This window comes from Phyllobates terribilis, unplaced genomic scaffold (assembly GCF_046119375.1).
Source record: "Phyllobates terribilis strain yellow unplaced genomic scaffold, ASM4611937v1 Scaffold_12__6_contigs__length_324123572, whole genome shotgun sequence".
In the NCBI taxonomy this organism is placed as follows: domain Eukaryota; kingdom Metazoa; phylum Chordata; class Amphibia; order Anura; family Dendrobatidae; genus Phyllobates; species Phyllobates terribilis.
The window spans coordinates 150208036-150233228 of NW_027362772.1; the positions used below are offsets into that span (position 1 = coordinate 150208036).

A 25193-nucleotide genomic window follows, 5' to 3' on the forward strand; every position below is an offset into this window, starting at 1 on the left:
AATCATAAAAAAGCCAGACTGGAATTTGCCAAACTACATGTTGACAAGCAACAAAGCTTCCGGGAGAATGTCCTATGGACAGATGAGACAAAAAAGGAAGTTTTTGGCAAGGCACATCAGCTCTATGTTCACAGACGGAAAAATGAAGCATATCAAGAAAAGAACACTGTCCCTACTGTGAAACATGGAGGAAGCTCTGTTATGTTCTGGGGCTGTTTTGCTGCATCTGGCACAGGGTGTCTTGAATCTTTTCAGGGTACAATGAAATCTCAAGACTATCAAGGGATTCTAGAGAGAAATGTGCTGCCCAGTGTCAGAAAGCTTGGTCTCAGTCGCAGATCTTGCAACAGGATAATGACCCAGAACATACAGCTAAAAACACCCAAGAATGGCTAAGAGGAAAACATTGGACTATTCTGAAGTGGCCTTCTATGAGCCTTGACCTAAATCCTATCGAGCATCTTTGGAAAGAGCTGAAACATGCCGTCTGGAGAAGGCAACCTTCAAACACGAGACAACTGGAGCAGTTTGCTCATGTGGAGTGGGCCAAAATACCTGTTGAGAGGTGCAGAAGTCTCACTGACAGTTACAGGAATCGTTTGATTGCAGTGATTGCCTCAAAAGGTTGTTCAACAAAATATTAAGTTAAGAGTACAATCATTTCTGACCAGGCCGATTTCATGAGTTTAATTTTTTTTAAATTCTGAGGAAGCAGGGTTGAAAAGCAATGTCTGACTTTCATTTGTTCATTTTCATAGATTTTTAATTTATTATTACTTTTGTCAGATTCAAGTTATTTCTGTGACCATTGTGGGTTTTTCTTTCATTAAAAGAGGGGTACCAACAATTTTGACCACGTGTGTATACTCTATATACGAGCAAGGCTGCATTCATATGGAGTGAACCACCATCCCCAGACTAAGGCCACGGCCCCACTATCAGTATTTGGTCTGTATTCGGACAGTTTTTTTTTCTCAGGAGTGGGAGACAAAACCAGGTGAGGAACAATCAGAGAAAAGGTATAATAGAAACCATTCCTGAAAAAAAATACTGACTGAATACTGACCAAATACTGATAATGGAGCCGTGGCCTTACAGCTGGTCTCCTGACTACTATCCTCATAGGCATATATGAGGCTATTAGATTGGGGTCAGGATTGGGTCTGCAGTCAGTCCAGGGATTGTGATCTGTAAATGAAACACTGTAGCTTTAGGGCTTGTTCACACACTGCTTTTTTGCCACCTTTTCAAGGGTAAAAAATGAGGCGTTTTACAGTAAAAGAAAATGGGATTTCTGAAAACTCATGCACACGCTGCTTTTTTTGGGGATTTAAACCATCAAATCTGCACCATGTCAATTCTTTTGGGATTTTTGTAGCGTTTTTTTTAAACATTCAAATAATTGAAAAAAGGTGTCAAATATGCAAATCAAAATGCATAAAAAACATGTATTATACAAAGCGTTTTTCCTGTCAAAAATCTTTTTTTTGTGCCGAAAAATCGGGTTCAAATACTCAACGTAGGCACATAAACTTAGGGTGGTGTTCAGATGTTCACAACGACAATTTTTCACATGGACTAGTGTCCATGTGGAAACTAGTCCACACACGGACCAATGTTAATCAATGTGTTAGTTCACATTTTTCCAGCATACCCGTGGTCTATGTAAAAAAAAATCGAAACGTGCTAGTCTTCTCCATTGTTCAGATGAGAATCACCTATACATTTCAATGGGTGTGCAAAAAAATATGATTGTTGGGGGGAGATAAGGATCCTAGGATTGTTGATCCTTCTGTTCTCTGAGAGATCAGCCATAATTAGAGATATCTGGCAGCAACTCCAGAGAAAGTGTCCCTGTGTATTGGAGAGTTGGATGCGAGAGCCGCCGGCTGAACCCTCGCTCGGCCGATAGCTATGTAAAGTGTATGGGTGGCTTTAGTGTGAATATGTCTCTGCTCACATTATACCCAAAGATCAGGAAATGATTCGATGCTGATTAATCCTGCACGTCCTGCTGCACAGACAATAGACCCAATCCCCACTTTCTTTTCCGGCAGGTATGTTCACACAATGTCTCTTTTGAAGTTTCTGCTCATGGTATCTCAAGAACGAGCTCAATGGAGAACCGTGAACAATAGGCTCATTCATTTAAAATGAGTGCAAGACCCGAGGACAATAATGTGATGAATTATATAATGAAACGTGTAGGGTGTCACTTCTCTCTTCTGCTTTTCTGCAGAAGGTAAATTAAGCCACCTGTTTTCGGCCTGTCATTTTTGGTATTTTTCCTAAAATATTACATACATTATTAATGATTTTTTGCGGTCTTCAGTCACCATTACAAATAAGATTAAACTGGGGTACTAGTCAAAAAGGAACATTTTAAGAAAAGGTCGATACTAGTGGAACATGACTCCTATCCTTGATCTTCCTCCTTTAAAGAGGTTATCCAAGATTATTTTTTTAACAATGTACCTAAAAACTAACAGGTAGGTACGTGCTAACTACCTGCCTGTTCTTCCCAGCGCTGGCACAGAGCATTCATTGACCGCTCCTGCTGACGACAGAGCAGCTGCATCTCTTCTGGGCCGCTGGCTTCCCGCAGTTAGGCAGTGGGGTGCTGGCTGTCAATCAGCAGTCACACCCCATCAATGGAGTAGAGCGGTAGAGAAGCCACTATCCTGTCGACGTGACATCAGCGGAAGCTGCTGAATCACTGTCTATAACTGCTCTGTTCCAGCAGAGATCGGAGCCGGGCATAACAGGCAGGTAGGTAGCAACTATCTACCTGTTAGTTCTTAGGCCCATAGTTAAAAAAAATCTCAGATAACCCCTTCAAGTATATTCCTTCCTTAGTATTTAATACTGTGAGTTAAGATTTTTACTAAAAATGTGGGTCAATATGGAGAATGTTTTTCAATATGAGGATTTCTGAGCCAACATATTCCCCGGCGCTCAAGGGCAATGCTGTATTAGTTGCTCTGTTTGGATGCTCAGTTTCTTGCTTTGAACTATAATAAGTTAATACACCCATGCACAGAACATGCTATCATTTATCACATCTTCTAACTGTCAGACAATTTAAGATTCAATCATTTATACTGCCTCCATAAACAAGAGTTTAGCAACCAATGCCAGATACCTGCCCAGCACTTGTGTTATCAGGAGTCAGATAGCATCAACATAGGCAATGCCTACCCAGAATATAGGTTACGGGAACAGACGAGTACCCTGTTTACAGTGGGATCTTGTAAAGAGAATGTGTAACGGAAGAAATATCTGTCCTTATATAGAAGTCTATTCTGCAGGGAGGCAAGAACAGTAGTTTGTACCATCAGTGCAGATGCTCATGCACAGATATATTTTTTAGAGAAGGTAAGCTTGGCTTTCCTTCACTTGAGTCATTTTGTTTTCTATCCTAACCCAGGTCCTGCAAAGTCATCTGTACACTATATGGTTGCCTTATTTTTGTTGATGTTGCAATTTCAATGTTGAGGAGTGTATGTATGTGTGTCTAAATTAGTCAAATTTGATTTCTAAAATCCATTCTGGACAGAGAAACCAATGTGAATAATATATTCTGTATATACAGCTGCAAATGCATGGCATAAACATTAAACCTTACCGATGATCTGCAGAGATCTTGGGCTGGACTCACACTGTATAAACCCCAACCTGCCTGCAGTTGCCAGTTATAGTTTATGTCTGACCTGGTTCTGTCCCTATAGCACACTCCTGATCCTGTCGGTTATTCAGTTGCCGACCTTGGACTGTTTTGACCTGTGTTTTTGTCTGGCGATTCTGCCTTTGTTTTCTGAATTCTCTGTTTTTTACCTGGCTTACACAACCCTCCTCTGCCAGCCCGCTCCACTGGCCAGCAGCCACTCCATGGAATGAAGCACTGTGAAATTCCAAAGCCTTGTAGAGGGTTAAAAGGTGACGGCCAGCGTTCTTCTGCTACCTTCTAGACGGACTGTCAGTAGAAGCCCTATTGAGAGCTGCAAGGCTATCACGACCAGATTGACTTTACACATTCACTTCCATGTTCACCAAAGCTGACATTTGCAGTAGCAGAAAGCATATATATATATATATATATATATATATATATATGTATATATATATATGGAACAAGTCCCTTAGATCTGCATTAATGCCCTTGGTATCCCCTGACTTTTCAAAATTGACTTCATGTTACACGGTTGAAACTTGATTTAAGGTTACAAATCAAATCCCAAGATACCATGAATCTTAGTTACAATTCTTAATGACTTCCAGATGACCGAACACAAGTTTTTTTTGGCTCCAGTACTTTTTTCCTAAAGTAACTGCATGGAAATTAGGTTTACATACAGGCTGATTTAGAAATTGACCTAAACAGATGGCCTCCATATTTTTCTGCTGCAGTCACATCTACGACATACATGGGACTGTATTGACAGCAGATGTTGGGAGTCTTTACCACTGCCAAGTGTCCATGATTTTATTATTACTGTTCTGTCTGTTCATGGAATACGTGCTTCCTGAAATAACATTTTTTATATTCCTGTCTATACGACGTTGCTAGATAATTCCATACGTCTAGAGAAAGTAGATTTTAGGCTCTGCATTTGATGCAAAACTATTAAATCCTTATCCCATAAAGTTTTAAGCTCTATAGTTAAATGCGTGTGCAGTATATAGCTTATCAGCAACTTTCAGAAATTGAAAGTATACACTATTTTTTTATCATTTCACCTGTCCGGGTGCACTGCAAAATACTCCAGTAATAGCAACAGTCGAAAGATAGCACTCACATTTTCTAAAAAGAACTGCTTTATTAATCCAGTAGTATAAAAGGCACAAAAAATGGTTGAACACAACAGTACAAACATTAAAAAGGCATAAAAGAAATGTCTGCTGCGCTCCCAGACAACATGTTTCAGATCTGCATGGTCCTTTGTCAAGCCAATACCAGCTAGGTCTGAAACATGTTGCCTGGGAGCGCAGTGGATATTTCTTTTCTGCGTTTTTCATTTTTGTGCTGTCGTGTTCAACCATTTTTTGTGTCTTTTATACTACTGGATTAATAAAGCAATTATTTTAAGAAGATGTGAGTGCCGGCTATCATTTGGACTGCTATAATATTTTTATAGGCTAAGTTACACTACATTTTTGCCATACAGTCAGTAGTTGGAACACATATTTAGAAACTTTAATTTCTTTTGTAAACTTTTTAAAAACATCTTTCAGAAGACAGGGGTTATTGTCATAACCTGACAGATCACGCCCCAATCATGGCCCCTTTTCACCACCTGTATGAAGTTTTGGATGTAGGGGCTCATTGGAATGGCAGTAAAAAAGGTCGGGGATTGCTGCAATCGAGGATTTGCTTGGAGGCACCTGTGGTATCCGTAAGATTTGCCAGCTTCTCCAGGAGTCGTCCTTAAATTGTACTTTATGCTTTTTATTAATTTGGCATTACATGTTTTACATATAGCTAGAAGAACATGCAATAATGTGTTAGGCCCCATTCACATGTCTGCGCTTCACTTACATGTTCTAACCATGTTTTTCACTGGGCAAGAGAAAGTAGGAATTGTTTTTTTTTTTTTTTTTTTTTTTTTACATATAAGATAAACAAATGCCTCACTCATGGTAATATCATACACAGACAAAAATAAGATTTAGCACACTAATTAAAAAAAGGTCTATCTTTTTCTCGAATGAAAAAAATGGACATTTGAATGAGGCTTTATTTTGTGATCTGGGAGTTGTGCTTTGTCCTGATGAAAGGCAATAATCCGAAACAGCAGTCATCAGATGGGTGTCTCTTTCTACTTGTGTCTGTTTTTAGATTGGCTTATACAACCCCTGGCAAAAATTATGGAATCACCGGGCTCGGAGGATGTTCATTCAGTTGTTTAATGTTGTTGAAAAAAAGCAGATCACAGACATGGCACAAAACTAAAGTCATTTCAAATGGCAACTTTAGAGCTTTAAGAAACACTAAAAGAAATCAAGGTTAAAAATGTGGTACTCAGTAAGAGTATTTTTTTTCAGACCAAGCAGAGGGAAAAAATTACGGAATCACTCAATTCTGAGGAAAAAATTATGGAATCACCCTGTAAATTTTCATTTCCAAAACTAACACCTGCATCAAATTAGATCTGCTTGTTAGTCTGCATCTAAAAAGGAGTGATCACACCATGGGGAGTTGTTTCACCAAGTGGACTGACATGAATCATGGCTCCAACACGAGAGATGTCAATTGAAACAAAGGAGAGGATTATCAAACTCTTAAAAGAAGGTAAATCATCATGCAATGTTGCAAAAGATGTTGGTTGTTCACAGTCAGCTGTGTCTAAAATCTGGACCAAATGCAAACAACATGGGAAGGTTGTTAAAGGCAAACATACTGGTAGACCAAGGAAGACATCAAAGCGTCGAGTCCGGAAACTTAAAGTAATAAGTCTCCAAAACAGGAAATGCACAACAAAACAAATGAGGAACGAATGGGAGGAAACTGGAGTCAATGTCTGTGACTGAACTGTAAGAAACCGCCTAAAGGAAATGGGATTTACATACAGAAAAGCTAAACATAAGCCATCATTAACATCTAAACAGAAAAAAACAAGGTTACAATGGGCTAAGGAAAAGCAATCGTGGACTGTGGATGACTGGATGAAAGTCATATTCAGTGATGAATAGCGAATCTGCATTGGGCAACGTGATGATGCTGGAACTTTTGTTTGGTGCCGTTCCAATGAGATTTATAAAGATGACTGCATGAAGAGAACATGCAAATTTCCACAGTCATTGATGATATGGGGATGGATGTCAGGTAAAGGCACTGGGGAGATGGCTGTCATTACATCTTCAATAAATGTCCAAGTTTACATTGATATTTTGGACAGTTTTCTTATCCCATCAATTGAAAGGATGTTTGGGATGATATCATTTTTCAAGATGATAATGCATCCTGCTATAGAGCAAAAACTGTGAAAACATTCCTTTAAAGAAGACACATAAGGTCAATGTCATGGCCTGCAAATAGTCCGGATCTCAATCCAATCGAAAATCTTTGGTGGAAGTTGAAGAAAATAGTCAATGGCAAGGCTCCAACCTACAAAGCTGATCTGGCAACAGCAATCAGAGAAAGTTGGAGCCAGATTGATGAAGAGTACTGTTTGTCACTCATTAAGTCCATGCCTCAGAGACTGCAAGCTGTTATTAAAGCCAGAGGTGGTGCAACAAAATACTAGTGGAGAGTTCTTTTGTGTGTTTGTTTTTCATGATTCCATATTTTTTTCCTCAGAATTGAGTGATTCCACAATTTTTTCCCTCTGTTTGGTCTGAAAAAAATTACCCTTACTGAGTACCACATTTTTTATCTTAATTTCTTTTAGTGTTTCTTAAAGCCCTAAAGTTGCCATTTGAAATGACTTTAGTTTTGTGCCATGTCTGTGATCTGCTTTTTTTCAACAACATTAAACAATTGAATGAACATCCTCCGAGCCCGGTGATTCCATAATTTTTGCCAGGGGTTGTATTCTTAGTCATGATGCTGGGTCAGATTTCAACTTATAGGGTAGCTACACTTACTTTGTACAGGTAGATGAGAGCTAATTTTATACATACCAAATACCCTGTTAATAAAAAAAAGGAAATTAAAGTCTGCCCCCAAATACCCTAAGCAGGCAATACACACGTGGTCAAAATTGTTGGTACCCCTCGTTTAATGAAAAAAAAAACACAATGGTCACAGAAATAACTTGAATCTGACAAAAGTAATAATAAATTGAAAATCTATGAAAATCAACAAATGAAAGTCAGACATTGCTTCTCAACCCTGCTTCCACAGAATTTAAAAAAAATTAAACTCATGAAATAGGCCTGGACAGAAATGATGGTACTCTTAACTTAATATTTTGTTGAACAACCTTTTGAGGCAATCACTGTAATCAAAAGATTCCTCTAACTGTCAATGAGACTTCTGCACCTCCCGACAGGAATTTTGGCCCACTCCTCATGAGCAAACTGCTCCAGTTGTCTCATGTTTGATGGTTGCCTTTTCCAGATGGCATGTTTCAGTTCTTTCCAAAGATGCCCAATAAGATTTAGGTCAGGGCTCATAGAAGGCCACTTCAGAATAGTCCAATGTTTTCCTCTTAGCCATTCTTGGGTGTTTTTAGCTGTATGTTTTGGGTCATTATCCTGTTGCAAGATCCATGACCTGCGACTGAGACCAAGCTTTCTGACACTGGGCAGCACATTTCTCTCTAGAATCCCTTGATAGTCTTGAGATTTCATTGTACCCTGCACAGATTCAAGACATCCTGTGCCAGATGCTGCAAAGCAGCCCCAGGACATAACAGAGCCTCTACCATGTTTCACAATAGGGACAGTGTTCTTTTCTAGATATAATTCATTTTTCCGTCTGTGAACATAGAGCTGATGTGCCTTGCCAAAAACTTCCATTTTTGTCTCATGTGTCCATAGGACATTCTCCCAGAAGCTTTGTGGCTTGTCAACATGTAGTTTGGCAAATTCCAGTCTGGCTTTTTATGATTTTTTTTCAACAATGGTGTTCTCCTTGGTCGTCTTCCCTAAAGTCCACTTTGGATCAAACAACGATAGATGGTGCGATCTGACAGTGATGTTCCTTGAGCTTAAAGTGGGTTCTTTTGTTACCATTCGTATTATCTGTCTCTTTGATTTGTCATCAATTTTCCTCTGGCGGCCACATCCAGGGAGGTTGGCTACAGTCCCATGGATCTTTCATTTCTGAATAATATGTGCAACTGTAGTCACAGGAACATCAAGCTGCTTGGAGATGGTCTTATAACCTTTACCTTTAATATGCTTGTCTATTTTTTTCTTTCTAATCTCCTGAGACAACTCTTTCCTTTGCTTCCTCTGGTCCATGTTGAGTGTGGTACACACCATGTCACCAAACAGCACAGTGACTATCTGTAGCCCTATATACAGGCCCACTGACTGATTACAAGATTGTAGACACCGGTGATGCTAATTAGTGGACACAACTTGATTTAACATGTCCCTTTTGTTACATTATTTTCAGGGGCACCATCATTTCTGTCCAGGCCTATGTCGTGAGTTTCATTTTTTTTAAAATTCTGTGGAAGCAGGGTTGAAAAGCAATGTCTGACTTTCAGTTGTTCATATTCATAGATTTTTAATTTATTATTACTTTTGTCAGATTGAAGTTAATTCTGTGACCATTGTGGGTTTTTCTTTCATTAAAAGAGGGGTACCAACAATTTTGACCACGTGTGTATGTCAATTTTGGGTGAGGATGATGTAAACCCTGCCCCTTCCTGACCAGGGTCATCCCTAAATTTACATGGATTGTTTAATAAAAAATTGGGACAAAAATTTTGTCTGATATTGCAGCTCAGTCGTTGCTACAATACAAGACAAAGTTTATAGATAATGGTGGCGCTGTTCTACTGTCAGGTGTACTAGTTCTTCCTTTTAGTTCTTTATGACCCCGTTCACTCTCACTAGGTTTTCTATGGATTCATCAATGACATAAATAACCTATGACAAACAACTCAGATGTTATGTACACTGAGTGAACAGAAAAAAAGTTTGCTTACAAATCCAAGGAGACACTTGATCTCTTTTAATGAACCGAGGCAGCCCAGAAATCCCAGCAACATGGTAAGGATCCCAACTCCTGAGAACACATAGGACCAAATCTTCAAGGTAGGAGTAGAAGACCCTGAGGGGAGGAAAGACGGAGTGTGAGAGGGGAGAAACAGGTTACATAAATATTACGAGCTGAATCATTCCGCTTTATTTCTGAAGATTTCAGCCCTAGCCTGGGGGGAATCAATCTACAAAGATTCCTGCAAGTTGGAACAGGGCCTTATTCCCTTTCTTCATCCTTATGTCTCTATTTTCTCATGTCTGAACTTTATAATTGAGCTGTTTTATTTCTGCCTGGGTCACTTACTCTATAGGATCTAATGATTGAATAACGTGTTAAAAGCTTGTTATTTTATGCAACAAACTAGTGTCACCTTTAATGAACCTGCCTGCGAATCAAGAAATTGCATAAGGACTTAAAAACAAAATCTCATTTAAATGCATGTGTTTTTGGCTAAAAATAATTTCTCTAATTGGGTTTAATTAAAAGTTTTGCACCATTTGCCTTCTATCACCTTTGTGTTACACTGTCTATTGCTGGCTGCAGAATGAGTTATCTGAGACTCCAGTAGTGAGCTCGTTCAGATGGCCCATTGGGAGAGTTTCTAACTAATTTTATCTGTTTTTCCATGAGGTCCTCTCAGCTGATTTATGACCACAGACCACATCAAAGTTAAACGTGTAGGGAAATAAAGAGCCTGTAAATGAAAAATGGTGCAACATTTTTCATAAAACTGAAATGCAAAAGAGATTTTTAGCCCAAAATACACAAATTTAATAAAAAAAAAAGATAGACAATGGTGGACAATTAATTTTCCTTTTATTGAGATTCTGCATGGAAATTGGATACTTGTCCTAGATTTACCCCATAGATTACAACTGATAATAGGGGGCCCTAGTAGGTAGAGAAATTGTGATCATTTTATCTTTAGGGAGCCCATCTGACAAAAAAGGAAATTGACTTGAAGGGGTTGTCCAGGTTTGAGGTTCAAGTCTTTAGTCACTTTATACAACTGCAGACTTATGAACCCTACCGCGTGCACACTGCTCGCAGTCAGGATTCTCCAGTGTCGGGAGTGGGTGTATGACCACATGTATACGATTTGCAGCCACATGCCAATTGGACATGCGCAGCCTCGTTCAATACAAGTGCATATTTGTGGTCACCTGCACTCGGCATCACACTGGGGAATCCTAACAGCGCACACTGTGCGTGCTGTGAGGATTCACAAGTCGGAGCATTGTTGTGAATCAGCAACACATCTGTCGACAACTTCCCACGGCATTTCTCTTTGATTGCCTCACGTAATACATTCATTGTTGAGCAAAGGTGTCTCCAGTAGTGGTTGACTTGTGTGACATGAATTATAGTAATAAAAGGCTTTCTGTATATAAAATAACCTGTTCCATTGATCTTTCCAGCTGACTGCTAGACACAAAAAACTGTTTGGAGTTGGTGAGCCCTTATCCTCCCATTGCATGGACTCTTGTTTCGTCTTAAGATCATGATAGTCTTGGTCTTAAGATCATGATACCCATGTGTCATCACTCATAATAATTTGAGAATAAGAAGTCTCCCGGATTTTCTCTAAGCAAGTCTATATTCTCTGGACTAAATTGCTGGTGACATGGTTTTTGTTCAGTCAACATTCGTGGCACCCACAGGGGAATTGACCTTTCACATCATCAAAACATTATGAATGATACTGGAAACCGTGCCAACTGAAATGCCTGATTCATGAGCTATAATACTGACTGACCAGGCGATCTTCCAAAATCATGACTTCCACATTATGGCACATTTCCTCTGAAGATGGTTTGACAGGTCGCCTTGAACGGGAGTCATCTTTAATTGATTCCCTACCACAATTAAACTGCTTGGCCCAAAACGTTACTTGGTAGTAGGAAGGTGCAGCATCACCATATACAGCAATCATCCTTTAGGCTTCTTTTCTTTCTTTTGTGAGGAATTTGATCACAGAACTAAGCTCCAAATCATTCACTTCTTTGTAGAGCCGCACTGTACTGCACTTGCCATCCTGTCACTTCCAGTGCTTTCATCAGACTGAACTTCTATTGTTTGTTGCATGTCCAGATGTGTCTCAACGTGCACAGAAAAGCTCAGGTCTCTAAGGGTGCTTTCACAATGCATTTAGACACTCGTTCAGTGGCCCTGTCAGGGCTTAAGTCTGAACCCTCCACAAAATGGGATTCGGATGTATGCACCGACGATGCCATAGACTATAATGGTGCCGACAGACCAAACGTGTGCTCTACTGTGCAGCATTTTAGGGTGTGTACACCTACAGGAGGTGGACACCCAGACGCAGTCTACTACCTATGAGTGTCCACCTCCAGTAGGCGTACACTCCCGAAAATGATGCACGTCAGAGCGCACATTCTCTCTGCTGACACCATTATAGTCTATGGTCTGCTTGGCGCAGGGTTGGACAGGCCCACCAGAGAACCGGAGAATCCTACGGTGGGCCCTGGCTTCTCCATCAGGAGAGTTCATAGCGCAAACTTTGCAGCTGCTATGGGGCTTTTGAGTGGGGGAGAAAGGTGGGCCCAATGTTTTCAGGCTGACACTGCCTTGGCGCATCTGTCCGAATCCTATTTTGCGGGGGGTTCGGATATAAGCCTTGATGGGGCCACTGAACGTGTGCCTAAATGCACTGTGAAAGCACCCTAACACTGACAGAACATACAGGGGTAGATAACATATTGAACCCCCCTTGTAGATGTGGACCCACACCTCTCAGATATTTATGGAATATCTTGCAGTTAAGAAACGGTGGCAATGTCCCTTTAAGACATTTGGGATCTGTCTACAATGTCTGGTTACTGGCTATAGCTAGTTCTTCTATGTTTTATAAAAAAAAAAAAACTTAACGCTGTGTTTAAACTAGCAGTCAAATTATTTATTACCTTTGCCCAGTGGAAAGCCATAACTGATGCAATTTAGGTCTCCTACCCACTATAAAAGATGTGCAAAGTCTTTTCAGCTAATATCTGGTTTGTAGTAAGGATAATGTGTGTGTTACGCTAGTCAAACAGCAGAAACTCCTAAACCTCTCCAGGAAAGAATAGGTTAATACTGATAGAAAGAAGACCACAATTTTAATGACATCTCAATCCAGCCAAAAAGCTTTCTTACTCTTTGTGGATGTAAACAAAAAGACATGGCATGTAAGCAACACAGCCTCTCCAAAAATGATCTCACTCACCTATCATAGAGGCAAAACTGCTCCTGTCAAAGAGGATCCAGAGTCCAAAACATAAGAGCACACCTCCCAGGACCTGTGAGGAACAGAACATACAGAGTCACTTCATAAATCAATTGAAGGTCCAGTAATGTCCTAAGCAACATCTTATCTATGATAGATTAGCCTGCATAAATAATTTGCCGTACATGTTTCTCATATTTGCATATCTCTTGCATAAAATAGCAGAACTACATAAGCAGTGACCTTCTTAAGGGATCATTTTTATTTTTTTTTAACGGCCTTTGGCTCAATCTTGATCCATGGTGACTTGATGGATGAAAGCTCTATAGGAAGATCGATCTTGTACAAGCCTAGATAGATCCACCAGGGTCTTCTCCGCTGTTATCTTGATAGTATCAAGCTATTAGGTTGCTGGTCTTCCTCTTTGCCTTGTTTCTTCTATTCTTCCCACCATGATGTCCTTCTCCAGTGATTGCTCTCTTCGTATAATATAGTACAGACCAAAAGTTTGGACACACCTTCTCATTTAAAGATTTTTCTGTATTTTCATGACTATGAAAATTGTACATTCACACTCAAGGCATCAAAACTATGAATTTACACATGTGGAATTATATACTTAACAAAAAAGTGTGAAACAACTGAAAATATGTCTTATATTCTAGGTTCTTCAAGGTAGCCTCCTTTTGCTCTGATGACTGCTTTGCACACTCTTGGCATTCTCTTGATGAGCTTCAAGAGGTAGTCACGGGAAATGGTTTTCACTTCACAGGTGTGCCCTGTCAGGTTTAATAAGTGGGATTTCTTGCCTTATAAATGGGGTTGGGACCATCAGTTGTGTTGTGCAGAAGTCAGGTGGATACACAGCTGATAGTGCTACTGAATAGACTGTTAGAATTTGTATTATGAAAAGAAAAAAGCAGCTAAGTAAAGAAAAACGAGTGGCCATCATTACTTTAAGAAATGAAGGTCAGTCAGTCTGAAAAATTGGGCAAACTTTGAATGTGTCCCCAAGTGCAGTTGCAAAAACCATTAAGCGCTACAAAGAAACTGGCTCACATGAGGACCGCCCCAGGAAAGGAAGACCAAGAGTCACCTCTGCTTCTGAGGATAAGTTTATCTGAGTCACCAGACTCAGAAATCTCAGGTTAACAGCAGCTCAGATTAGAGACCAGGTCAATGCCACACAGAGTTCTAGCAGCAGACACATCTCTACAACAACTATTAAGAGGAGACTTTGTGCAGCAGGCCTTCATGGTAAAATAGCTGCTAGGAAACCACTGCTAAGGACAGGCAACAAGCAGAAGAGACTTGTTTGGGCTAAAGAACACAAGGAATGGACATTAGACCAGTGGAAATCTGTGCTTTGGTCTGATGAGTCCAAATTTGAGATCTTTGGTTCCAACCACCGTGTCTTTGTGTGACGCAGAAAAGGTGAACGGATGGACTCTACATGCCTGGTTCCCACCGTGAAGCATGGAGGAAGTGTGATGGTGTGGGTGTGCTTTGCTGGTGACACTGTTGGGGATTTATTCAAAATTGAAGGCATACTGAACCAGCATGGCTACCACAGCATCTTGCAGTGGCATGCTATTCCATGCGGTTTGCGTTTAGTTGGACCATCATTTATTTTTCAACAGGACAATGACCCCAAACACACCTCCAGGCTGTGTAAGGGCTATTTGACCAAGAAGGAGAGTGATGGGGTGCTACGCCAGATGAACTGGCCTCCACAGTCACCAGACCTGAACCCAATCGAGATGGTTTGGGGTGAGCTGGACCGCAGAGTGAAGGCAAAAGGGCCAACAAGTGCTAAGCATCTCTGGGAACTCCTTCAAGATTGTTGGAAGACCATTTCCGGTGACTACCTCTTGAAGCTCATCAAGAGAATGCCAAGAGTGTGCAACACAGTCATCAAAGCAAAAGGTGGCTACTTTGAAGAACCTAGAATATAAGACATATTTTCAGTTGTTTCACACTTTTTTGTTAAGTATATAATTCCACATGTGTTAATTCATAGTTTTGATGCCTTCAGTGTGAATGTACAATTTTCAAAGTCATGAAAATACAGAAAAATCTTTAAATGAGAAGGTGTGTCCAAACTTTTGGTCTGTACTGTATGTCCAAAGTAGGCAAGTCGTAGCTTGGTGAGCCTTGCTTCCAGTGACATGTCTAGCTTGATTTGTTCCAAAATTGATTTGTTTGTTCTTCTTGCCATCCATGGTTTTGATAACATCCTTCTCCAGCACCACATTTCGAAGTCATCAATTCTTCTTCTGTCTTGTTTCATAATCGTTCAGGTTTCGCAATCATATGTTACCACGGAAAAGAACTATGTACGGGTCGTGTCTTAGTCACCAGTGAAATGTTCCTTGATTGGAAGACCTTGGCTTCATTATTGATTTGCCCATCGCTATTCTCCTATTAGGAGTCATACAAATTAGAAAATCCATTTTTATAAAGTCTATTAAGGAATTCTGAACTTGTAGAGAGGGGATCCTTACTTGCTAGCCAGAGTGAAGAATTACAAAGACCATCTGTTTCTCTGAAGGACCAGTCCTATTTTGCATTAAACAGATGGAAGACTGTGCAATACCCTATTTCCCCTCTGGTGGTGCTGCAGAAAAATAGTATACTTACTGTCATGAGGTTTCCTCATATAGAAAAGCTAATCACTGGGGGTCTCAACAGGGGATGCTTTGTAATCTTATTGTCAAGGGGTTGGCAAAAAAGAGGAATCCATTTAATTTACTGTGATAGATGGAAGGGCTTCAGTTAGCAGCAGAGAAACTTTAGATATAGAGCAGTAAAGGAAAGAGGAAGACAATGTCCCCACACTTGCCCTGAGATCCTGCAAGCAAGTTACAGACTGATGAAAATAGGAAATGTAACTTTCAGAAGTTATGTTTCAGAAACATAACTTTAAGTTCTTGGACCCCACTTACTATGTGTCAGTCATAGTACTGGTATATTTTTATATGGCAGAAAGGCCTTTCACGCTTGAGTGGAAGTTTATATATTGGCCCAATCAGCCAGCAAGTGCACTATGCCTGTAATTTAGCCTTCATAGCAAATAGTACAATCGTGGCCAAAGGTTTTGAGACTGACCCAAATTTCGTTTTTCTCAAAGTTTGCTGCTTCAGTTTTCATAACGGAAATTTGTATTAACTGTACATTGCTCCGAGGAGTGATCAGATGAATTGCCAAACGTTGCAAAGTCATTCCTTGCCATGAAAATTAACTTAGTCACATAAACCCCATTTCTAGTCAATTTCAGCCCTGCCACAAACTGACCTGCTCAGGAGAAAGCACTTGAGAAAGTGTAAATGAGGACAAGGCAGCTGATTTCACTCTGTCATGCTGATTGTATCATAAGAGTAGGACCTGCGTTGCCAAAAACAATGGCAGCCTTTGCACACAAACATGTTGCCAATTGGCAGTCATTTAGTGCTGCACATTGGCTGGTGCTCATGCCTCTTAATTGGGCAGTCATGTTGGAAGTGATACACTGAGCTAATGAGTGTATTGGGTGAAATGACACACCCTTGGCACAATTGTCTAGAGTTAGAACAGTGAGAAGAATCCGAGGTTGGACTTGGTCTTGTTGAGAGTACTGCTAACCTTCAGATCCAACAGAGTGGTTACAGATGACCCCTATGCCACAGGCCAACTCTAGACTGTGGCTATTATTGAGCCTGAAGGACTGAGAGCTCTGCAACAAAGGCCTGTTTCTCAACTCTGATGAGTAACCAACAACTTCTTTGGCTTCAGAATTTTTCCCAAGTGGAGAGACTGTGACCATTCTGTTAGTTGCCTCATATTTTGTAAATGCCCATTACAATTAAATCTAGTCGTGTCCTTGTTAGTCACTGTGCCATCTTCGAAGTGTTCTACCATGTTAAGGGTCACAAGTCGCAAACCCAAAATTGACGGTCTTACAAGTACATGGAGGACTAACAGGGTTGTGGGTTCTTACACTGCATTCATTCACATATTAAGTGTATATTGGTGGCTGCCACTTTTCCTCTGTCCTTTCTTGGGGTTGGTCCAGACCTACAGGCAGGAAATTCTGGCATCAAAGAGTTCAATGACCCATATGGAAAGCAGAAGTCTGGTGCACGGCTGACATATGACCATCATGGGGATGCCTTCCCTTTGTTGCAGAGCTAGCACAGCAGAGTACAGCATTGGATCATTATAAGAGAGGTCAACAAGCTTCCTTTTTCATAGAACTAATGGTCTTCTGATCACAAGTATTTCATGTCCTATTGTTACCCCGCAAACATGGACAGAGAAGAGACGAAAATCCCGACCAAACACAAGAGTAAATATGAGCTAAAAATCCAGAACTAGCGTCCGGCATTTAATTATAGTTTAGTATAAGAAATTAATTATTCTTGCTAGAAATGGTTAAAAAAAATTGTATTAGAGTATTTTACAAATATATATTGGCAACCAATAAGTGCACACGTACCAGGGGCGTAACTATAATAGGTGCAAGGGTTGCAATTGTACCTGGGCCTTTGAGCCTAGGGGGCTGAAAAGGTCTCTTCGGCCCATATGAAAAGACCATTACTATTAAAGACTTGCAATAATTGGGGGCCCCACTGGAGCTTTTGCATTGGGGCCTACAAAATTCAAGCTATGCCACTGATACATGCCATATATGTGGATTACCGGAATACTATGGAGCCCTTTACAACTGGGTGGTGGGAACTTGTGCAGAATAACTGTTTAAGAAAAAATATACACCACAGGTAATGGCCTAAAAGTTACCCAAAGTGGCAGAAGGGCTAAATAGACACCAAGTGATACTGTAATAGGTGGCGACGCCTCGCAGCCTTTTTGGGGGCCCATTTTGATTTCTTTCATGGGTCCCATTATGTTTGCTACTGCTTGTTAATGTTGTACAATAGTGCAGAAATAATAAAAAAATAATATAATGATAAATAAAAGATTCATGTTACAGTATAGCCTTTATATGAGTTATATAGTCGTGGTTAAGAGTTCATATAAAACACCATCCAAAAATCGTCCAATTTGCCAAGCATAGTTTTAATACTTGTGTACCACACCCGGAAAATATCTAGGTTTCTTAATATTGTTTCTGAGAAAATGTCTAAAAGCTTGAACACCATTCACGGATAAAGCATGTTACTAAAACGTTGGCAAGCTCATCGGAGTATCCTTTAGGAAAACTTAAAAGGAAATATGCAGCAAGAGTTCAGGCCATTACAGCGTATTCTGGATTTATGAAGCTATAGCGGCGGACCATTGTCAGGAACGTGCATCAGCCCATATCTCTCGTAGGTTGTTTCAGGCCCCGTGCCTGGTCAGTTCTGGATGCGTCTTAGAAAAGCTGTAAAAACGTGTAAGAATTTGATACCAAATTCAATATGAGATAAAATTGAGCCATAAAAACACTGGCAACAAAAAAAGCATAAAGAGAGTGAATTGTATTCTAAAACCACAATGCGAGGCAGGGATTGTAAAAGAACCAAAGGAATCAAAGCCTAGGAGCACTAGCGGACACAGACAGAAGAGGGCCTCTGTGCAAAAACAATATATTGTAGCTTTTCAGTCCAATAATTCATCATAATGCACAATTCCGTATGTTTTGGAGCTGGATGTGGACCCCCTTACCTCTTGGACCCCTGTGCGGCTGCACAGGTTGCACCAATGGTATGTCCACCCCTGCCTAGGAGGAGGAAAGGTGTAAAATGTGTGATACTTCAAAATAACCAAAAGGGCTTACACACATGACAAAGCTGTACATTATAGCCCCAACCCCCTGAGGAAGCTTGTGAGGCGAAACTTGTTGGGGAGGCTATGTGATCATTTTATTCAGCACTAGTGAAACCAGTGTATATCCTAGTAAATAGTGACTCTGAGCTGATCTTAATCCATGAACTACAGTCATAATGGATATAGCATTGGCTTGAATATGAATCTGTTTGCTCAATTCACATGAGGCCTGAAGAATAAATTGAGATACACACGTAGATAAATGTTAAAATGCAGAGAAGGAAAATCTAAAGAAAAGAATCGCTTGTTTTTTTATGTTTGCAAATGTGGGCGTTGTTTTTATTTTTGGCCAATTCATCATTTGCCACTTTTTAAAAACTTGACAAATTTTTGCGCAAATGTACTTCAGCAACCCTCTCCCCGCCATCCGAAGCGATTGTATGCCTAAAATATTTGCACAAATTATATGAGATTTTAGCGGAACATGCAACTTTTTTTTAAAAAAAGCTCAAAAAAGAGAAAAATAAAGAGCATTTTTGATTTCGTTCAAAATTTATACCCACATAAATGGTTTTGAAGAATTTGGCACAAAAAAGCCCACAAAAATAAAGTGATAAATAAAAAAGAAAACTGATTTAAAAACCCCCCACAAATGATGAATAGAGCATGGAAAACATATTATCCAATAAGTATCAAATGTGGTTGAACATTGATAAACTCCTAAATACAAGTAAATGAATGGTCATTTGTGTGATTTAAGTGCACACTCCTAAGTGTTTGTATTATTAAGAAAAAAGGTTCAATAAATTTAGACCCAATTCTACGCCAGTACCAGTGAAGCGTGAGCTGAAGTAAAATGTACCAAATTCTCTATTGGCGTAAAAATTCCAAAAATTGCAACATTTTCATGCAATTTCGAGTTGCGTGTATGAAAATTTTGCAACATTTTGCAATCATAATTCTAGCATAAACTGCTGGATGAATAGGGGCTTTAGTCATTTAGTTAGGGACTTGATAGTTCAGGAATAGGATAAAATGCGGTAAATTTTTGCATATTTGCTGTATTCATTAATAGACTTAAGATATAATATAACATAGAAAATGCAACAGGTTATTATGGCACTCAAGAATTACAGACTATATCAGACCGTAAAATAATATATTTTTAAACGTAATATGGAAATGTAAAAAATGAAATCCGCATGGTACTCACAAAGAAAAATAGGTTGAAGACAAACAGGAAATATTTTGTCACACTCAGGCAGCCTTTCATAGCCATCTTCTCTTTCCTCCTGTACAAAGTACAAAAACAAAGTTATATACACGTCATTTTGCAGACATTATTCTATTGTGTTGTTCATTTTCAATGTATATAATTGTATACAGTTTATGTAAAATGTAAGATGGGCAAACAGTGTCTGCTCTCTTTTGCTGCCTCAGCAATGTGAACACAGAGGAGACTTTTGGTTCATGTTATGGTATGTCTTGATTTCTGGTTAGGTTAGCACTTTTGGCTTTTCTGTCCCTTTGTTATAGAGAAGAGCACAGTGACCTTAAAGCCGGCCATACATATTAGAGGGCTGTTGGCTGAGATGCTTCGGGTGATTATTGGGCTGATGGCCATCTTAGCCTTCTCTACCAAACACGATTGCTCGTTCGGCCAAGCGCTCCTGTGTTCTCTACGAGAAAGCCACCGATGGACATCTACTGGCGGCTTATCTCTAGGAGAACATTTCTCTACGAGAAAGCCACCGACGGACATCTACTGGTGGCTTAGCTCTAGGAGAACATTTCTCTATGAGAAAGCCACCTATGGACATCTATTGGCGGCTTAGCTCTAGGAGAACATTTTGTACGAGAAAGCCACTGACGGACATCTACTGGTGGCTTAGCTCCAGGAGAACGAATCTGTTGATATCGATATTAGTCCAATGTTTATGAGGGTCTTAAAAGGATTTTTTTTCTAATTTTAATTGCTAACTAATAATGCAGTTCTTCTTGTTGAGGGGCTATGTAAAGATTCATATCACCATAAGAACGGGGAAGCTGAAGTCCCCCATTTCATGGGTGCAATCGCTGCCATAGAGCAGTGTTGGACTGGGGTGACAAAGGCCCACAAGTAACATTGATTCTGGACGCCCATTGTTCAGATGAATCCAAATATTACATTACCCTCATTGAAACTGTTACCTCTGCTTCTATAAAATAATAAATTGGGTAGTTTGTTAAATGAGTGATGAGATGCTGCCTTTGTCTCTACAAATCAAATGTCAAATACTACTTCATATAGGAGGATAGGGCACTTGCACAGAGGTCCACCAGGAAATTCTCCTGCTCTCCCGTGGGCCAGTTCAAGACTGTTTCTATGAGATGTCGACCATATAGCCAAATTTATATATTAGACAACGCAATTACAGAACCAATAGGCTTGAAATAATATTTCCATTTCCCAAATAATAAGCAGTCACGTGTTTCTAAAAGCTTATGACTTGTTATTCTCTAAATGTTTCTCCTCCGGGATCTCCTGCGTTTAAACAGCTGACTCAGGTTGTCTACAGCACTTTAGGAGAACCGTTCCAACACTATTAATCACTTTAGATATCTTGCAGTACCCTTGTGGAAATCAAGCTACATGTGAGTCCAGTGTACCAGCATTGAGATCTACTGTGATGTATGAAACAGGTTTGTCCACAGCCCATAAGAATAATGGTGTAAATAAAACTTAAAATTGATTTTACACACCACTTAAAACTAAAACACATTAGCAAACCTATAGATGTAAGAAGAAGGAAAAGGGCAGAGTAATCATCAACTAAGGAGCAGAAAGTACGCAAGTACATTCCCTAGTAATAATGGCCATTATATGTAATGGGTAGAATATCACTGGGTAGAAAATCAAATTGAAATACTAACCAGATGTAGACCATGTAAAAAACGGGTCTATCCTTGGTTGGCCTCATCACCCTTCTTACTAACTGGCAAACACTTGGGCAGGACTCTCTTCTCTGTAGAAATTGCATTATAGGCAGTAAAGCGGGAAACTTCTCGAAGGGTCATGGGAAGTACGTGCCGAAGGAAACAAACATCAGGCCCACTTGTCTTTAGTGGAAAAAATTAAATCATAATGGAGGCACATTTTGATCTTTGATATAGACCCCCCTATAATTTTTATACACTGCTGCATGGAGGGTGCATGGAAGGAACATTAAGATGACATGACATTTGGGTTACTTTCAAGTTCTTTCTTTGTTACTTCCTCATCGTTCTTTGGGCTTTTTGATGTGCTTTATATCATAAAATATTTCCATTTTGTAGAAAAGGCTTTCATCAACATGCAAAACTGGAGACACCTGCACAAACCACATACTCCACAGCTAGAAGGTCATTAGAATATCACCTCCTACTAAATGATACAAACTAAAAGCGGCATTGTTCCTTCTACACTGTGATCATTAACTGAACGGGTCTGCGAATCTATGATGAACAAAGGGGAGAAAATGACAACTTATTGCACAAGTCTGCCTGACTATCCTCAGTCAGTGAACACAACGGAGCCACTTTTAAGACCTGTGATGTTCAGTACAATCAATTTTGTAAAATTCAGAACAGAAATCAATTGACTTGCATTTTATCTCTAGACTTTCACTTTGTTTATTTGTGTTTTTTTAAAGAAAATCTGGAACAACAACCACTGAAGAGAATGATATGGTCTCCTTATTATTTAGAATGTCTGGGAAACTCCCGCAAAAAGGTGAGACCTTTCAGGCAGGCAGAAGAGCTGCTGCCAAAGCCTTCAAAAAGCACCAGGAAAGCAGCTCTTCTGGAGGGTTTCTTCGTTGCGATGCATCAGATGGAGACCCATCATCTAAATGAACATGTAGAGTGGCCTAAAAAAGGGCATAGCTGAGATGAGTGCTTTGTGCTCTGGTATCAATGTCCTCCTGAAAAGTCATCCTTAAAAGTTGGCAAGTGTGTAATAAATTATCTACTGGTATCTAGTTCTTCTTCTTAAAAAAAAGAGTCAATATAGATTTAACCACTGGATTTTTGGGTACTCCATTGTAGCTAACTAGGAGAGTTATGGAAATAGTCAAGTGTTTCACAACCCTCAAACCATATTTCCCAACTCTCTCAGAACACTTGAGAGGCTCTCATAAAAAAGGGAACACCTTCAGGACTGCCAAAAGGGTTGCTAATTCTCAAAGGTGCCGCTAAAGGCTTTCAAAACCTCAGCACTTCTGGAGTGTTTCTTATGCGTGATACTGGAGGATGATCTGTCAACAGTTAGAGATGTGGCATCCAAATACACACCAAGATGGCATAGGAGAGACATGGAGCGCAAAATAGTCTGGAAAAAGCGGCATAGCTAAGGGTGGACATTTTGGCACTGCACTTTGTACTTAGATGCCAATGTCCTTCACAAAGGGTATCCCTAAAAATTGGCAGTATGTAATAAACTATCTGCTGGAACATAGTTCTGTTTCCTAAAAATATAGACAATGTAGCTTGAAATGCTAGTTTTAGAGGTAATCGATTATAGTTATAAGAGTTATCGAAACACATCCCTCATAAACTATGCTTGCTGGGAAGGTCCCGGAAAAAGAGTAGCCCATCAAGACCACCAGAAGGTTTCTTGTGCATGATGTTGGGATGGTCTGTCATCAGATGGAGCCATGGTGTCCTAATGCACATTTAGATGGCATGGAAGGGGCATGGAGAGTAAGGGTTGGGGGGCTGGGGAGGATCATCTTTGGCTATATGTTCCTTGCTTCAGGGCAAAAATCCTTCTGGATGGGCATCTTTAATAGTTGACTAATATGTTATAAACTACAATAGAGTAAGCCACATTCATGCACAGCCATCTCTTCTTCACAGGAGTACTGAACAGTGAGGCGTCCCAAATATGGGGCTGGGGGCTACACAGAATGGCTTTGTATGTGGCCCCTGGCACATAGGTTGTGCTCTTCTTCTTCAGCCAGAGCTAGCTAACCTAGAATGTGATCTAAACTACTTAACAGTAAAAAACAAATGATTTTACTTATGAAAATTAATCTGAGACCCGCTTTTCTGAGAGGTCTCACTTCGCTCAGCTTCTTATCACCCAGCTTCTTCTCAATATAGATAACCAAAGCAAAGGAATTAATTATAAGTTATCTCCTGAAAAAAGAGACTTGATGAACTTAGAAAATAATCAGATGAATATTACTGCCACTTTAATTTTTATTCAAGAACAGAAAACATATCCAGAGATTTCTTTACATTCCTGCAGTGAAAATACCTAAATATCATTATGTGATTATGTGTTATTATTCTGGAAGGGGGGGAACCATACTGCAATTACCGTGTTCAACATAATGAACTTAATGGCTACTCCAAACTAGTTAACTTTTAATCTGCAACGTCTTGAGTTGAAAGTCCTCTGGAGAGTATCCTTAAAGCATGGAATAATATCCACAGCTTGAAGTCCACCAATCCAGGTCCTGCATGATTACCGCCATGAATGATTTAGATGGTATGTAATGTAAATGTGGAAGTAAACATTGATGGAAGGGATTGCCTAATTGTATGAAAGACTGATCCAACAGGAGATATGGAAATACAGATTGTAACACATGGAGTCCATTATTCACCTAGACCTTGTTCTCCTTCATGTGCGTGTTCCCTTGGAAAGGTGAAGGAAGGGTCACAGATGTTGTACAGTATGAGAGAGCAAGGATGCCAAAGAGATCTGGAAAACTGAGAGCAGGAGGGAAACTAAGGAGAAAAAAATAAGTATCTGCAGACAGAATTGCTCTGTGCCATTTATAATGACTCAGTCACCTAGACTTGCTCAGACAGCCTTATTGGCAAAGACACCAACCTTATAAACACTACGTGATGGGAGGAAGACCATAATAGAGATCTTGCATTTAGGCTCAAGAAAAGTTACACCTGAGGTTTTCAGGATCATTGATTGCAGTTGGCGCTATCCACAAGGAGAAACTTTACCCCTTAGATCCCCTGTCAGACACCTCTCAGCCAGCCAAACCAGTTTGCCTGCTTTGCACTGATGATTGGCACAACAACCCCCCCACCCTAAAAGATGTGTCTGAAAATGAAGTTTCCGGTTTGGCATTGCTCTTTTAAGGGAAGATATTTACCAAGATATGCCTTGCCTACTTTGGACACATGATACGAACAGAGCAGGAGAAGGACATCATCGAGAAGGATATCATGGTCAAAAGAATAGAAAGAACAAGGAGAAGAGGAAGACCAGCGACCGGATGGCTTGATACTATCAAGATAATTGTAGAGAAGACTCTAGTGGACCTATCTAGGTTGCACAAGATCGATCTTCTTACAGATTGTTCATCCATCAAGTCACCATGGCTCGAGATTGAACTGACTTGAAGCCAGTTGCAGGTCTGTACATAGCTGTGTGGCCACTGTGTAGTTAAAATTAGAATGGGACACCTCACTACACCAGTTCTGCCTCCTCCCTTTATCCCCTTATTCTCAGGTTCACTGGGGGATTTGAAGGATAGATTCCCTCCAATCATAAAATTCTATGCCTTCACTTTACACACT

The 25193-nt window shown here is 40.0% G+C and overlaps 1 protein-coding gene across 3 annotated transcripts in view; it reads right to left on the reverse strand.

The window, feature by feature from the left end:
• Window positions 1–25193, reverse strand: part of CD37 (CD37 molecule) — a 139590-nt gene that overhangs the window by 66297 nt on the left and 48100 nt on the right. For all 3 annotated transcript variants that reach the window (XM_073656377.1, XM_073656375.1, XM_073656376.1), the window contains 3 exons: window positions 19840–19918; window positions 12882–12954; window positions 9603–9727 (listed from right to left, as the gene is read on the reverse strand). In XM_073656377.1, coding sequence (XP_073512478.1) covers window positions 9603–9727; window positions 12882–12954; window positions 19840–19905 — 264 coding nt within the window. In that variant the 5' untranslated portion in view covers window positions 19906–19918. The remainder of the gene's footprint in view (window positions 1–9602; window positions 9728–12881; window positions 12955–19839; window positions 19919–25193) is intronic.